Source organism: Ranitomeya imitator, chromosome 3, assembly GCF_032444005.1.
Source record: "Ranitomeya imitator isolate aRanImi1 chromosome 3, aRanImi1.pri, whole genome shotgun sequence".
NCBI lineage: Eukaryota > Metazoa > Chordata > Amphibia > Anura > Dendrobatidae > Ranitomeya > Ranitomeya imitator.
The window spans coordinates 101,042,022-101,056,989 of NC_091284.1; the positions used below are offsets into that span (position 1 = coordinate 101,042,022).

Below are 14,968 nucleotides of genomic sequence, written 5' to 3' on the forward strand. Positions count from 1 at the left end.
CTAAAAGTATGCAATGACTAGTTTTCTGGGACGTCGTTTAGGCGTCTCGTGCGGCTTTAAAGACTAAAATAAAAATGAGCCTTAAATGGTTTTAATGGATATTTCTTTGCCTATTTTAGGAAATTGACAGTATCTGGATATCTAGCAAGCTGCTGAACCATGAACTGCCGTAAGTAGTGCAATCTATGGGTGGTAGGGTACAGGCAATATCTTGAGGTTCTGATATGACTGATGGGCGGCCGTTAGTAATGAGCGACCTTGCTCGAATGAGGTGTTATCTGAGCATGCTCAAGAGCTAACCGAGTGTCTTTGGCGTGCTCGAATAATATGCTCAAGTCCCCGTGGCTGTATGTCTTACAGCTGTTCGACAGCCGCAACACATGTAAGGACTACCTAACAAACAGGATTCCTTCATGTGTTGCAGCTATCAAAAAGATGCAGGGACTCAAACATGTTTTTGGAGAATGCCGAAGACACTTGGTTAGCACCCAAGCATGCTCGGATAACACCTTTTCCTAGCACGGTCGCTCATCATTGGTGGCCGTGCGTGCAGCATGTTATTGGAGGCCTTAGCAGGCAAATGTCACGTTTTGTAGGTTCGTCCAGACCAGAATAGACATGTAATATTTCTCCATCGCCATACTGGAGGACACAGGACCGTGGGTGTATGCTGGTGCCACTAGGAGGCTGACACTAAGTAAATACAAAAAGGGTTAGCTCGTCCTCTGCAGTATACACCACCCACTGGCTGCGGATAATACCAGTTCTTGCTTAGTGTCCGTAGGAGGCACACTGCATCTGTTTTTCTGCAGACGTTCTTACTTTTATTTTTAATTTTATTTTTAACTTTGCGCAAAAGGATGATGGGGCGACGGACCCTTTTAAGGGGGCCGATCTCCCCCAAAACATCAACAGGCGACGTAGTACCCTCTCCTGCGACGTGGTATGTACGGCCGAGAACTAGCCCTGTGAAATCCTAGGGGAGCGAACCCTTAGGATACACAGAGGCCACCTTCCATAGGCACAGTCCGGCCGCCCTCCCTCTGCACCACCACTGAAGAACAGTGGTGCTGCATGGAGTTCCCCAGTCCCTCTCCACCTCCTCATCATGAGGGCGACGGATCGAGGGTTACTGCATCTCCCCCCCCTTAACCTCGCCTGAAGAAGAGCATCAGCGGTGAGTCTGGCAGGGGTGGGGGGGCTCCCGAGCGCACCGCGGGCTCGGCCTCATCTTGCGGACGGGCACCGCTAATTTAGTCCCCGGTTTCGGCCCCAGCTAGGCCGCGTCAACGCCCACAGCGCACGTCGCGCGCGAGGGCCCGCCCACCAGTTTAGCGCTTCTCGCACACTGCGATAAGCGCTCCACATACTCTCGGCGGCCATCTTGAATATGAGGAGCTTCAGGATGCCAGCTGCACCTTCCCCTCTCCGTCACAGCGCTGCAGCAGTTCCTGGGTAGGTGCGCTGCATACTATCACAGGCCCTCCTCCTCCTGCACACACAGCGCTCCACTTTTTTTAGCCCTGCACGGAGGTTAACAGTACAACATATCTCTGCCTAAACCCTCCAAAAAATCTGCAAAAATACATACGGTGTTCGTCACTTCTTGCACCTCCTGTCAGGCTGCGCTACCAAGCGGGCATACTGCTCCGCTCTGTAATGCTTGTGACCCTAAATGTGCTCAGGAACCCCCCGCCACAAATGAGCTCGCAGTGACCAGTCCCCCTGAGTGGGCTTTGTCACTTTCGCAATCTATGGCTTCTTTGACTAAAGCTATCGAGTTCGTCCAGGATCCATCCAGGAGCAGGACCACTAGTCTGCCTATTCAGGAACTTTCCCCTACGGCTGCGGATTCTTCAGCCTGCAGGGGTCGCTCTCATTCTAAGCACAAGCGGCCATCTAGGAAGCGCGTCCGTAGCTCGTCCCCCAGGCTCTCTGGTGCCTCGGCGTCCATTAGCTCCGCTTTCTGCTCTCGCTCCCCAACCTCTTCCGATCAGGTCTCTGAACCTGAGTCTGATGGGCCTCTTGATCTGGAGTCGCCAGGTTATCAGAGCACTATAGATAGTCTCATTGAGGCAGTCAACCAGTCCCTTCAGGTTGATGAGGAACCGGCGACCTCCAGTACGGATAATTCGGTGTCCTTCAAAAGGACCAAACGTACTCATAGGGTGTTTGCCAGTCACCCGGAGTTCCAGGACATTCTCCAGCGACATAGGGAGCGTCCGGACAAACATTTTGCAGCCGGAGATCTCTGGAGTCCAAATATCCTTTTTCTCCCGAACTCAGCAAACAATGGTCAGAATCCCCGCCTGTGGATGCTCCTGTTTCACTTTTGTCCTCTAAAACTCTCCTATCCGTGCCTGATGGATCTTCTATCAAAGATCCCACAGATCGCCTAGTGGACAGTCTTGCCCGTTCAGCCTTTGAGGCTTCAGGCTCGGCACTATTTCCCTCCTTCGCTGCCACCTAGGTAGCCAAAGCCGTGACTTGTTGGGCAGACTCTCTGCATAAGGCCTTACAGAACAGTGACCTTCCTTCTAACATAGCGGAGCTAGCAAATCAAATTTCCTTGGCTGGCGATTACTTAGTAAACGCTTCCCTGGCTGCGGCAAACTGCTCTGCACTTACGGCTTTAAACGCTGTGGCGATTAGGAGAGCGCTATGCTCGAGGAACTGGTGAGCCGACTCCGCATCTAAAAAGTCCCTCACGTCCCTGCCATATCTCAGCGGCCGACTATTTGGTGAAAAGCTGGACAAGCTGATTTCAGACGCTACAGGGGGGAAAAATGACGGCCACAGGCTCGTTTTCGGTCCTTTCGTGGAAATTACGCATGGCATTCCTCGGCCAGTTCCCCTGGTTCGGGGAGCTGGCAGAGACAAAAGCCCTCAGGCCTCGTACAGGCCCAACCATTCCTGGAGGGGCCGCACCACACAGTCTAGGTCCAGGGGATCCAGACCCCAACCATCTTCTAAATGACTCGCAACCTCATCCGGATGACACCAGCAAAGTAGGCGGACGCCTTCTCTTGTTTCGTCATGCCTGGCTCGCAGTCGTTCACGACGAGTGGGTCAGGGATCTGGTGTCCTCCGGTTGCAAAATCAATTTTTCCTCCCCTTCCCTTCAACCCGGTTTTTTGCTTCCCGCCCTCCCGAAGCGGGAACGCGTGCTCGGGCTTTTTCCAAGGCCATCGAGTCGCTCTGCCAAGACCAAGTTATTGTCCCTGTCCCAGAGGACGAAAGGTTCCGTGGTTTTTATTCAAATCTGTTTATAGTCCCCAAAAAGGATGGAACAGTCAGGCCCATCCTGGACCTAAAGCTCTTGAACAGATTTGTCAAAGTCCGTCATTTCAGGATGGAATCCCTCCATTCCGTCATTGCCTCGATGGAGCAAGGCGAATTCTTAGCATCCATTGACATCCGGGATGCGTACCTCCACATCCCAATCTTCCCACCTCATCAAAGGTTTCTTCGCTTCGCCATCAGAGAGGAACATTTTCAGTTCACGGCCTTGCCTTTCGGCCTCGCCACCGCCCCCAGAGTTTTCACAAAGGTCATGGGCGCGGTCATGGCCATTCTGCATTCTCGGGGTCTAGTCGTGCTTCCCTACCTAGACGACTTACTGATCAAAGGCCCATCTTTCCAAGCCTTCAAGGAGTGCGTCCGCATTTCCTTAGATACTCTTTCTCGGCCGGGCTGGTTGATCAATTTAAAAAAGTCATCTCCTGTTCCGGCTCAATGGATCTCCTTCCTGGGCATGACCCTGGACACCTCCCTAGGGTTAGTGCTTCTTTCTCGGGACAAGGTCCTGGCTCTTTAACAGGGGTTTGGAAGCTTCTCCAGCCATCCCCCTTTTCCATCCGTTTCAGCATGAGGATTCTCGGGAAGATGGTGGCCGCAATGGAGGCGATTCCATTTCCGCAACTACACCTCCATCCCCTCCAGCATGCTCTGCTGGACGCATGGGAAGGGAGTCCTTTTTCCCTCGACCGACTGTGTCCTCTCTCTCCTCGGGTAAAGCAGACACTCCAATGGTGGATGCTCCGAACCTCTCTTCTCCAAGGGAGGTCCTTCCTCCCAGTCCATTGGCTGGTAGTCACTACCGATGCCAGCCTCCTCGGCTGGGGAGCGGTCTTTCGCCATCTCACTGCGCAGGGAACCTGGACTCATCATGCATCTCGCCTTGCAATCAATATCCTGGAGATACGTGCGATTTGGCTGTCCCTAAAGCTGTTCCATCATCTCCTAGCAGGCCCGCCCCATCCGTATCCAGTCAGACAATGCCACTGCTGTGGCTTATATAAATCATCAGGGGGGCACCCGCAGCAGAGCTGCAATGCGCGAGGTAGAGCACATTCTTCGCTGGGCCTAAAACAACCACTCGGTCATATCGGCCGTTCACGTTCCAGGAGTGGAGAACTGGGCCGTGGACTTCCTCAGCCGGCAAGGTCTTGCCTCAGGAGAGTGGTCTCTCCATCAGGACATATTCCAACAAATCTGCCTTCGTTGGGGTACTCCGGACGTAGACTTGATGGCTTCGGGGAGAACGCGCTAGTCCTTCCTTGGAGTCAGTTTCGCCTTCCTTACCTGTTTCCCCCCCTGCCCCTGCTTCCCAGAGTCATCAGGAAGATCAGGGCGGAGGGTGTCCCGGTGATTCTCATCGCCCCGGATTGGCCTCGCCGGGCGTGGTATGCAGAGCTGGTCCAGCTCATCGCAGACGTTCCTTGGCGCCTACCAGATCATCCGGATCTACTTTCTCAGGGCCCGATTTACCACCAGAACTCAGGGGCCCTGTGTTTGACGGCTTGGCCGTTGAATCCTGGGTTCTAACTCAAGCAGGTTTTTCCTGTGAGGTAGTTTCCACTTTGATCAATGCCCGAAAGCCGGTGTCATCGCGCATCTATCATCGGACCTGGAAGATCTTCTTTGAATGGTGCAGAAGCAGAGGTTACCCTCTGTTGGTTTTCAACATCCCTACCATCCTGGATTTCCTCCAATCCGGTCTGGACTTGGGGCTTTCGCCGAGTTCCCTTAAAGGGCAGGTTTCTGCCTTGTCAGTCCTTTTTCAACGAAAAATTGTTTCCAAACCCCAGGTCAGAAAGTTCTTTCAGGGAGTCTCTCACGTGGTGCCCCCCTACAAAGCACCTCCAGAGGCTTGGGACCTTAATCTGGTCCTAGGTGTCCTGCAGGAATCTCCCTTCAAGCCGTTGCAGGACATCTCTCTACCTCTCCTTTCATGGAAGGTGGGTTTTCTCATCGCTATTACCTTGATCAGACGAGTCTCGGAGTTGGCTGCTCTTTCCTGTCGGACACCGTTCCTTACATTCCACCGGGACAAGCTGGTCCTCAGACTATCCCCTACCTTCCTCCCAAAGGTGGTGTCTTCCTTCCACATCAACGAGGGTATCGTACTTCCGTCATTTTGTCCTGCTCCAACGCACCGCGTGGAGAAGGCTCTTCACTCCCTGGATCTTGTGAGAGCTCTCAGGAAGTACGTTTCTAGGACGGCACGTTTTCGACAGACGGAAGCTCTGTTCGTACTCCCGTCGGGACTCTGGAAGGGACTCGCCACTTCTAAGTCGACAATCGCCAGTTGGATTCGGTCGACTATTCAAGAGGCTTACCGCGTCAGAGGCAAGCCTATCCCTGCGGGTCTCAGGACACACACTCCACTCGGTCGGTGGATGTTTCCTGGGCCATTTGGAATCAAGCGTCTGCAGAGCAAGTTTGCAAAGCTGCGACCTGGTCTAGCCTGCACACTTTTTCAAAGAATTACAATGTCCATACTCGGGCATCTTCAGATGCAAGCCTGGGTAGGCGTATTCTGCAGGCAGCGGTACCGCACCTGTAGACAGCAGGTGCCATAAGTTTAGACTGTTGGGTTGTTATTTCCCGGCCAGGGACTGCTTTTGGACGTCCCACGGTCCTGTGTCCCCCAATGTGGCGATGGAGAAATAGGGATTTTTGTGTACTCACCGTAAAATCCTTTTCTCCGAGCCACTCATTTGGGGGACACAGCACCCACCCCTGTTTTGGCTTGTTGCCTATGATGAGTGTTTTAGTCTCTGACATTTTGTTCCTACGGTTAAATTTTGTTAATCTCCTACAGCTTTGCTACCGAACTGGTATTATCCGGAGCCAGTTGGCGGTGTATACTGCAGGGGAGGAGCTAACCTTTTTGTATTTACTTAGTGTCCGCCTCCTAGTGGCAGCAGCATACGCCCACGGTCCTGTGTCCCACAATGAATGGCTCGGAGAAAAGGATTTTACGGTGAGTACACAAAAATCCCTATTTAATGAGTACAAAAAAATCCTTATTTCTATAGCTTTTATACCTGTGTAATTTGGGGCGCAATGCTTTCTTATATGGCAATGGCAGTAAGTTCATCATGGTTTTTTTTATAATTTACTTCCAGTCACTACTTTGCTCTGTGTTTTGGGGAAGTGCGCATCCGAACGGATCTACAGGGGTTTTCATCGCCACAAACACAGGTCCCTGATTCTTTGTCTGACGTCACATCAGAACATGTTGGGAAAGCGTCATTTAACCCATCAATACTGAAAATCTTTTCTCAGGTACGTACTGTAACTTCTGCTCAGTTCTGCAGTTCTGACAGTCTCAACTTCTTTTTATCTATTTTCCAGTTGTGCTGAAAGTGAAAAGTGCCACTGTGAGCAGTTTTAACAATAGAAGTCCCAGAGAGGGGTCATTTAACATTTCTACCTTTTGGAGCTCGAAATTTCTGGGACTTTCTAATGTTAATGGTACAAAGCTTCTGGCAGGGATGGGTAGGAGTCCTGCCCAAACTATACTATTATTATTATTATTTATTGTTATAGCGCCATTTATTCCATGGCGCTTTACATGTGAGGAGGGGTATACATAAAATCAAGTACAATAATCTTAAACAATACAAGTCATAACTGGTACAGGAGGAATGAGGACCCTGCCCGCGAAGGCTCGTTGAGTACTTTAGTTGCACGGTGATTCTTAAAATGTTTTCTGGTTCCAACTGAGCCCACAAGTCCATCACTGGCATAGGCTAACTCCGCTATGCTATCAGATCTCTATAGCCAGCGCTCCAAACCCTTCCAGCTGCTCCTAATTGAGATCTGCCGCGCCCAATCCTGTTGTAGCCATCAATCAAGACCAAAGAGGAAGAGATAAGAAGTTCTCACTTCAGATACCGAAGAACACGTCAGGACTCAGAGCTGCCCCTGGAGCAGCTGCACCAGAATAAAACTCGTTCCAAAAGTCACAGTATGACCTAAAGGCTCCACACAGGTCAGGTTAGGCAGGACTCCAGGTTTCTGTTCTATCCCTGTCATCAGTTTTGCTCCATCGCAACAGGTTCCTTTTTAAAGGGGTTGTCCAGTGAAAACAAGCTGTCCGCTATGCACAAGATAAGTGACAATTTCTTGATTGGTGGTCTTCTGACCACTTAGATCTGCACCGATCGGCAGAGCGGGGAACTTATTCCCTTTAGATTGGAGCTGCTGTGCTCCTTTGTGACCTCCGCTTCATTCATTCCATATGGGGCTACGAAGTGTTGCGTTTTACTTTTTCAAGCAGTCCCATGCAAAATGAATAGTGCATAAAAATAAAGTACCCAGACGGGTTTAAAAATTCCTTGTTTTGTTGATCATTGCTGAACGCAGCAGTCAGACCCCCTATGATCCGTAAGTTATCACCGATCCTAACCTTTGTGGGCACGCGCCTGGGACACCTTGTCCTTTGTGGGTACGCGCCCGGGACACCTTGTCCTTTGTGGGCACGCACCCGGGGCTCCTTGTCTTTTGTGGGCACGTGCCCGGGGCACCTTGTCTTTTGTGCGCACGCGCCCGGGGCACCTTGTCTTTTGTGGGCATGCGCCCGGGGCACCTTGTCTTTTGTGGGCACGCGCCCGGGGCACCTTGTCTTTTGTGGGCACGCGCCCGGGGCACCTTGTCTTTTGTGGGCACGCGCCCGGGGCACCTTGTCTTTTATGGGCACGCGCCCGGGGCACCTTGTCTTTTGTGGGCACGCGCCCGGGGCACCTTGTCCTTTGTGGGCATGTGCCCGAGACAGCTTGAGACAGCTGGGTCTTTCATGTTGCTGCAGTACACTGTACATTGTACCTTGTGGCCAGGGCCGGACTGGGACCAAAAAGCAGCCCTGGCACAAAAAAAATTAACCAGCCCACATACAATGAATTACATACACTTCATATATGATGTACACCGCACACATGCTGGACAACACAAGCTCATTACTTACACATCAAATAGTCACACAGACACACACATACATGTACACCGCACACATGCTGGACAGCACAGGCTCATTACTTACGCTTCATATAGTCACACAGACACACACATCATACATGTACACAGCACACATGGTGGACAACACAGGCTCATTACTCATTACGTTACTCATTATTACACACACACACAAACGTATTAGGCTAGGTTCACATTGCGTTATTGGCAGTCCGCTAACGGAATCCGTTACATAGCGCCACTAACACAATGTAACGGATCCGTTAGCGCACCCATTGACCGCAATGTATGTAACGCATCGCTAACGTATGCCATTTTTGGCATGCGTTAGCGATGTCCCGTTATCTTCTGACGGACCTCGAACGCTGCTTGCAGCGTTTTTGGGTCCGTTCTCGCTAGCGCAGATCGGGCATCTGCGCTAGTGGGATCGCTAAACGCAATCCCTTTTTGTACATTGCATTAGCGCATTCCGTTAGTGCAATCCTTTTAGCGCATACGCTAACGCAATGTGAACCTAGCCTTAACACACACATGTATTACACACAAACACACAAGTATTACACACACGCAAACACTACAGATACCACACACATTACACACACACTACAGATACTGCACACACAAGTATTACACTACAGATACCGCACACACATTACACACACTACAGATACCACACACACACTACACACACTACAGATACCGCACACACAAGCATTACACTACAGATACCGCACACACAAGCATTAAACTACAGATACCGCACACACATTACACACTAGATACCCCACACACATTACACACACTACAGATATCGCACACACATTACACACACACTACAGATACCGCACACACAAGTATTACACTACAGATACCGCACACACATTACACACACACACTACAGATACCGCACACACATTACACACACACTACAGATACCATACACTGTATGTATCTTCCCTGGTCCCGGCTCAGAGGATTTCCTTCTTGGGAATGACCCTGGACACTTCCCGCGGCTTGGTCATTCTCCCTCCAGAAAAGGCCTTGGCCTTGCAGCAGGGAGCAAGGGGTCTTTCCCGCCCAGTCTCTCACTACATTCGTTTCAGCATGCGCATTCTCTGGAAAATGGTAGCGGCCATGGAAGCGGTTCCGTTCGTGCAGTTCCACCTCTGTCCCTTACAACATGCGCTGCTGTCGGTATGGAATGGGAACCCGTCCTCTCTCGACCATCGCTTCAGTCTGTCTTGGCAGGTCAGGCAGACCCTCTTGTGGTGGACGCTGAAGTCCTCCCTGAACCAGGGGAAGTCTTTTTTTTTTTCCCCAGTGCGCTGGCTGGTGGTGACCACCGATGCCAGCCTTTTGGGCTGGGGTGCAGTCTTCAGTCACCACACAGCTTCGTGGCAGTGTTCCACTCGAAAGTCGCATCTGCCCATCAATATCCTGGAGATACGAGCAATCAGACTAGCTTTGCTCAGTTTTCACCATCTCCTTGCAGGTCACCTCATCAGAATCCAGTCCGACAACGCCACAGCGGTGGCGTACATCAACCGTCAAGGGGGTACCCGCAGCAAAACTGCCATGCTCGAGGTGACCCACATCCTCCGCTGGGCCGAGCGCAACCATTCGCCAATCTCGGCGATCCACATACCAGCTGTGAAGAATTGGGCGGCGGACTTCCTCAGTCGCCAGGGTCTCGCCTCGGGTTAGTGGTCCCTCGACCAAGAAGTTTTCCAGCAGACTTGCCATTGTTGGGGGACCCCGGATGTGGACCTTAAATAACAAGGTCCCCCAGTTCATTGCCCGATCACTCGATCTACACGCCATCGGAGCAGATGCCTTAGTCCTACCGTGGCATCAATTCGGCCTTCCGTACATTTTTCCTCCTCTTCCCCTGTTACCGAGGGTCATCAAGAAGATCAGGGCAGAGGGGGTACCAGTGATCCTAGTTGCACCGGACTGGCTGCATCGGGCATGGTACGCGGAACTGGTTCAGCTGGTCGCCGACATCCCTTGGCGGCTTCCAGATCGCATGGATCTCCTCTTCCAGGGCCCGATTTACCACCAGAACTCTGAGGCCCTGTCTTTGACGGCATGGCCGTTGAATCCTGGATTCTAGCCCAAGCTGGATTCTCCCCTGATGTGTCCTCCACTATGATTAGTGCTAGAAAGCCCGTGTCCATGCGCATTTATCACCATACCTGGCGAATCTTCTTCGCGTGGTGCAATGCCCGTGGACGATCTCCTCTGGTATTTCTCCTATGCCTCATTGGGGGACACAGGACCAGGGTATTCACCAAGGTCATGGCGGCTGCCGTGGCCATCCTTCACACCTGAGACGTGGTGCTACCGTATCTAGACTATCTCCCCATCAAAGGCCCCTCTTTCCGCACCTGCAAGGAGGCTGTGAACATCACCATAGATTCTTTCTCGCCTGGGTTGGGAGATAAACTTCAAAAAATCTTCCCCAGTAACGGCTCAGTAAATTTCCTTTCTAGGAATGATATGTTCACAGCCTCCTTGGAGGCACGGAAAGAGGGGCCTTTGATGAGGAGATTGTCTATATACGGTAGCACCTTCACGCCTCGGGTGTGATGGATGGCCACGGCGGCCACCATGACCTTGGTGAATACCCTGGTCCTGTGTCCCCCAATGATTGGCTCGGAGAAGGATTTTACGGTGAGTACACAAAAATCCCTGTTTTCCATCTTTTCCATATTGGAATTTCTCCAATCAGGACTAGAGTCGGGTCTCGCACTTAGCTCCCTCAAAGGACAAGTGTCAGCATTGTCAGTCCTATTTCAACGAAAAATTGCCACCACATTACCGGTTGACGTTCATTCAGGGAGTTTCCCATGTGGCGCCTCCCTATACAATGCCTTTAGATCGATGGGAACTTAATCCACTGCAAGACATTTCTCTGACCTTCCTTTCCTGGAAGGTAGTTTTTCTAGTGGCTATTACGTCTATCAGGCGAGTCTCTGAGTTGGCGGCTCTCTCCTGCCGACCCCTGTTTCTGATTTTTCACCCGGATAAGGCAGTCTTGAGGACTTCTCCCTCCTTTCTACCCAAAGTTGTTTCCTCCTTCCACCTCAATGAGGAGATTATTCTGCCTTCATTCTGTCCGGCACCTGTCCATCGCATTGAGAAAGCTATGCACACTCTGGATGTGGTCAGGGCCCTTCGACCGTACATCTCATGGACGGCTCCCTTCCGCAAGTCGGATGTCCTATTCGTACTTCCAGAGGGACAAAGGAAGGGTTTAGCCGTTTCCAAGGCTATTCTAGCCAAATGGATTCGATCGGCTATTCAGGAATCCTATCGTGTCAGGGGTGGTCCTATCCCAGCAGGGATTAAGGCCCATTCTACTCGGTCAGTGGGCGCCTCTTGGGCCATTCGGCACCAGGTGTCAGCTCAACAGGTCTGCATACTTTTACAAAACACTACCACATTCATTCTCTATCCTCTGCAGACGCTGCCCTTGGCAGGCTCATTCTGCAGTCGGCAGTACCTTAGCTGTAAGCCTAGGGTACATGGGGTATTAGCAGCTATGTTGCTCCCCACCCAGGGACTGCTTTAGGACATCCCATGGTCCTGTGTCCCCCAATGAGGCGTAGGAGCAATAGGGATTTTTTTTGCACTTACCGTAAAATCCTTTTCTCCAAGCCAATCATTGGGGGACACCGCAACCACCCTGTTAGCCTATTGGCTTGTCGTTACTTCTTTGGGTTTGACAGTTGTATTGTCTTTCTTTTAATACTCCTACTGCTTTTCTACCGAACTGGTTGAATATTGACCAGTGAGAGGGTGTATACTGCAGGGGAGGAGTTAATCTTTCTATGTTAACTTAGTGTCCTCCTAGTGGCAGCAGCATAACACCCATGGTCCTGTGTCCCCCAATGATCGGCTCAAAGAAAAGGATTTTACGGTGAGTACACAAAAATCCCTATTTTATGTTGGTATTGAATGATCATATATTACTGTAATAAATGATCGTCTTCTGTGTCTGTGGCGCAATCAATAAATGTAAAAGGTGCTGATGTTTGGCGCCAATAATTGTCTTTTCTTGATGGAAATGTCTATTCGATCCTCTGGAATGACTTTTGAAAACAATCGTCCTTTGGAGGTCTGAAAGTCATTCCATGTAATGAGGCTTGTGTGTTTGGACTATTGTATGATAATTGGGGGGAAGGCGCAGCAAAAAGTTGAATCTTGAAAATGTGGCTTTTTCCTACAGTTTCGTCTGCTGTGGCGGGTTTCTCCCAGTCTGTGACTCTACTCTATTTGGGACTTGTGTGTTGCTATCATGAGATGACGTTTTACACTCCTCTTTTTGTTTCGCAGCTGCTTTCTGTGCACTTGGACTCGGTAAATATCATGGTTCTCAATGTGGCCGTCTCGGAGTCTCTGTGGCACATGACGCTAACAAAGACAGCCATTGTACTGGACAGTGATGGAAAAAGGTAACCATTTACTTTAGTAACTTATCCTTAAAGTGAATCTGTCACCCCTGGATGAATGTAAGCTATTACTATGGGCATACAGGTAATAGAATGGTTAAACCAGTCTTACCTTATGCCTCATAGCTGCAGTCTAGATGTGGAGAAAATCAATTTTAATGTTATATGCTAATGACTTCTTCCAGGTTCCTGGCGAGTGGTGCCTGGCAGAAGTTCCTGCCTCCTGTCCTCATTATAATAGCACCCCCATTCATCAACGTCATACTGACCTGTGATGAGCAGTTGTGTTGCTGTAATCCCACACATGCCTCATGCACTCGCGCGGTTATGTTAACCTTATCGGCCCTTCTATGCACAGTCTTCATCGATATTCTGCACAGGCTCTGGCGAGTCTCCGCTCCTGCACAGGTCAGTGTGATGTGCATGGGAAGGGCTGCTATTATAATGAAGTCAGAAGGCAGGGATTTTCTCCAGGCATCGCATGCCCTGGAGTCTGTAAGAAATCATTAACATATCGCATAACTGCATTTCTCAACATCTACGCTGCAGCTATGAGGCACACAGGTAAGACTGGTTTAACCATTCTATTACCTGTATGCCCATAGTAATAGCTTAAATTCGCCGGCGCCATCTCCATGACTGAACGCTGCCCGGGTAAATAAACTAACTTTATTTACCCCTGCAAAGTTCAGTCCCCCAATGAATGGCTCGGAGAAAAGGATTTTACGGTGAGTACACACAAATCCCTCTTTCCTCCCAGCAGCGGTGCACTAAGTGCGGTCGCCGAGCAGGTTCAGAAAGCTGTTAACCCTATATCTGCAGGTTAATAGTGTTATTTTACATGACAGGTCACCTTTAGCACCACATGACTGATACTTTACTCAAGTGTGTATGGGGGCTTTTAGGTTTATTAGGTACATGGCTCATGTGATTGACCCTATTAAAAATCAATTAGGATTCCATGCCTGTGGTGTAGAATACATGGTAGATCCAGCAGAGCGCTGAAACGTCAGTAATACATACATGCTAGCCACCTTAGGGAGAGACCCAAGTTGGGCTAAATGTAGCGGGACGAAAGAGACCGAAAAGCCCTCTACTTAAAGGAAATACATAGTGGATGCTTTCCTGAAACGGAAAGTACTTCAAGCGCTGTGGATTAGACAGGGGTGAAAAGAGATGATTTGCATAGCTCCGCCTACTGCAAAGGATTCTGGGTAAACCTGCTATTCTTTGTATTAGGGTATGTTCACATGTTCAGGATTTCCATCCTTTTTTTTTCAGGACAATTTTTTTAAAAAACTGCAGCTCTTGGCAGAAAACGCAGGTCCTTTTTTTGGTCCTTTTTTGATGCGTTTTTTGATGCGTTTTTTTATCCTTTTTTTATGCAGTTTTCTATGCAGAGACTGTGTGTTTCCTAGGAAGCTTTTTAGGGCTAAAATGGCTGAAAATACCCTAACCCTACCCCTAACCCTAACCTTACCCCTAACCCTACCCCTAACCCTACCCCTAACCCTACCCCTAACCCTACCCCTACCCCTATTCTAACCTTAGTGGAAAAAAAAAAAAAATTCTTAATTTTTTTATTGTCCCTACCAATGGGGGTGACAAAGTGGGGGGGGGGTCATTTACTATTTTTTTATTTTGATCACTGAGATAGGTTATATCTCAGTGATCAAAATGCACTTTGGAGCGAATCTGCCGGCCGGCAGATTCGGCGGGCGCACTGCGCATGCGCCTGCCATTTTGCAAGATGGCGGCGCCCAGGGAGAAGACGGCCGGACGGACACCGGGACGCCGGGTAAGTATAAGGGGGGGAGATTAGGGCACGGGGGGGGGCATCGGAGCACTGGGGGGGGGGCATCGGAGCACGGGGGGGTGGGCATCGGAGCACGGGGGGGCGGGATCGGAGCACGGGGGGGCAGCCACACTCCGCCCACGCACTTCCGCCCGCTCCCCCGCACTTCCTGCTGCAGCGGTTCTGCACATCAAATCGCAGTAAAACCCGCAGATATATTTTTGATCTGCGGGTTTTACTGCGATTTTGACCTCACAATGGAGGTCTATGGGTGCAGAACCGCTGCGGTTCAGGAAAAAGAAGTGACATGCTCCTTCTTTTTTGCCGCAGCTATTCTGCGCGGCTTTTTAAACGAAATTACGGATCATGTGCACAGCAGTGACTGTTTTCCATAGGGTTACATTGTTATGTACCCTGCATGGAAAACAGCTGCGGAACCGCAGCGGCAAAACCGCTG

At 50.4% G+C, this 14,968-nt stretch overlaps 1 protein-coding gene across 1 annotated transcript in view; it reads left to right on the plus strand.

The window, feature by feature from the left end:
* Positions 1-14,968, plus strand: part of BLTP2 (bridge-like lipid transfer protein family member 2) — an 86,793-nt gene that overhangs the window by 9,085 nt on the left and 62,740 nt on the right. The window contains exons 3-5 of the mRNA XM_069761227.1: positions 120-169; positions 6,414-6,573; positions 12,601-12,719. Of these exons, the coding sequence (XP_069617328.1) occupies positions 120-169; positions 6,414-6,573; positions 12,601-12,719 (329 nt within the window). The remainder of the gene's footprint in view (positions 1-119; positions 170-6,413; positions 6,574-12,600; positions 12,720-14,968) is intronic.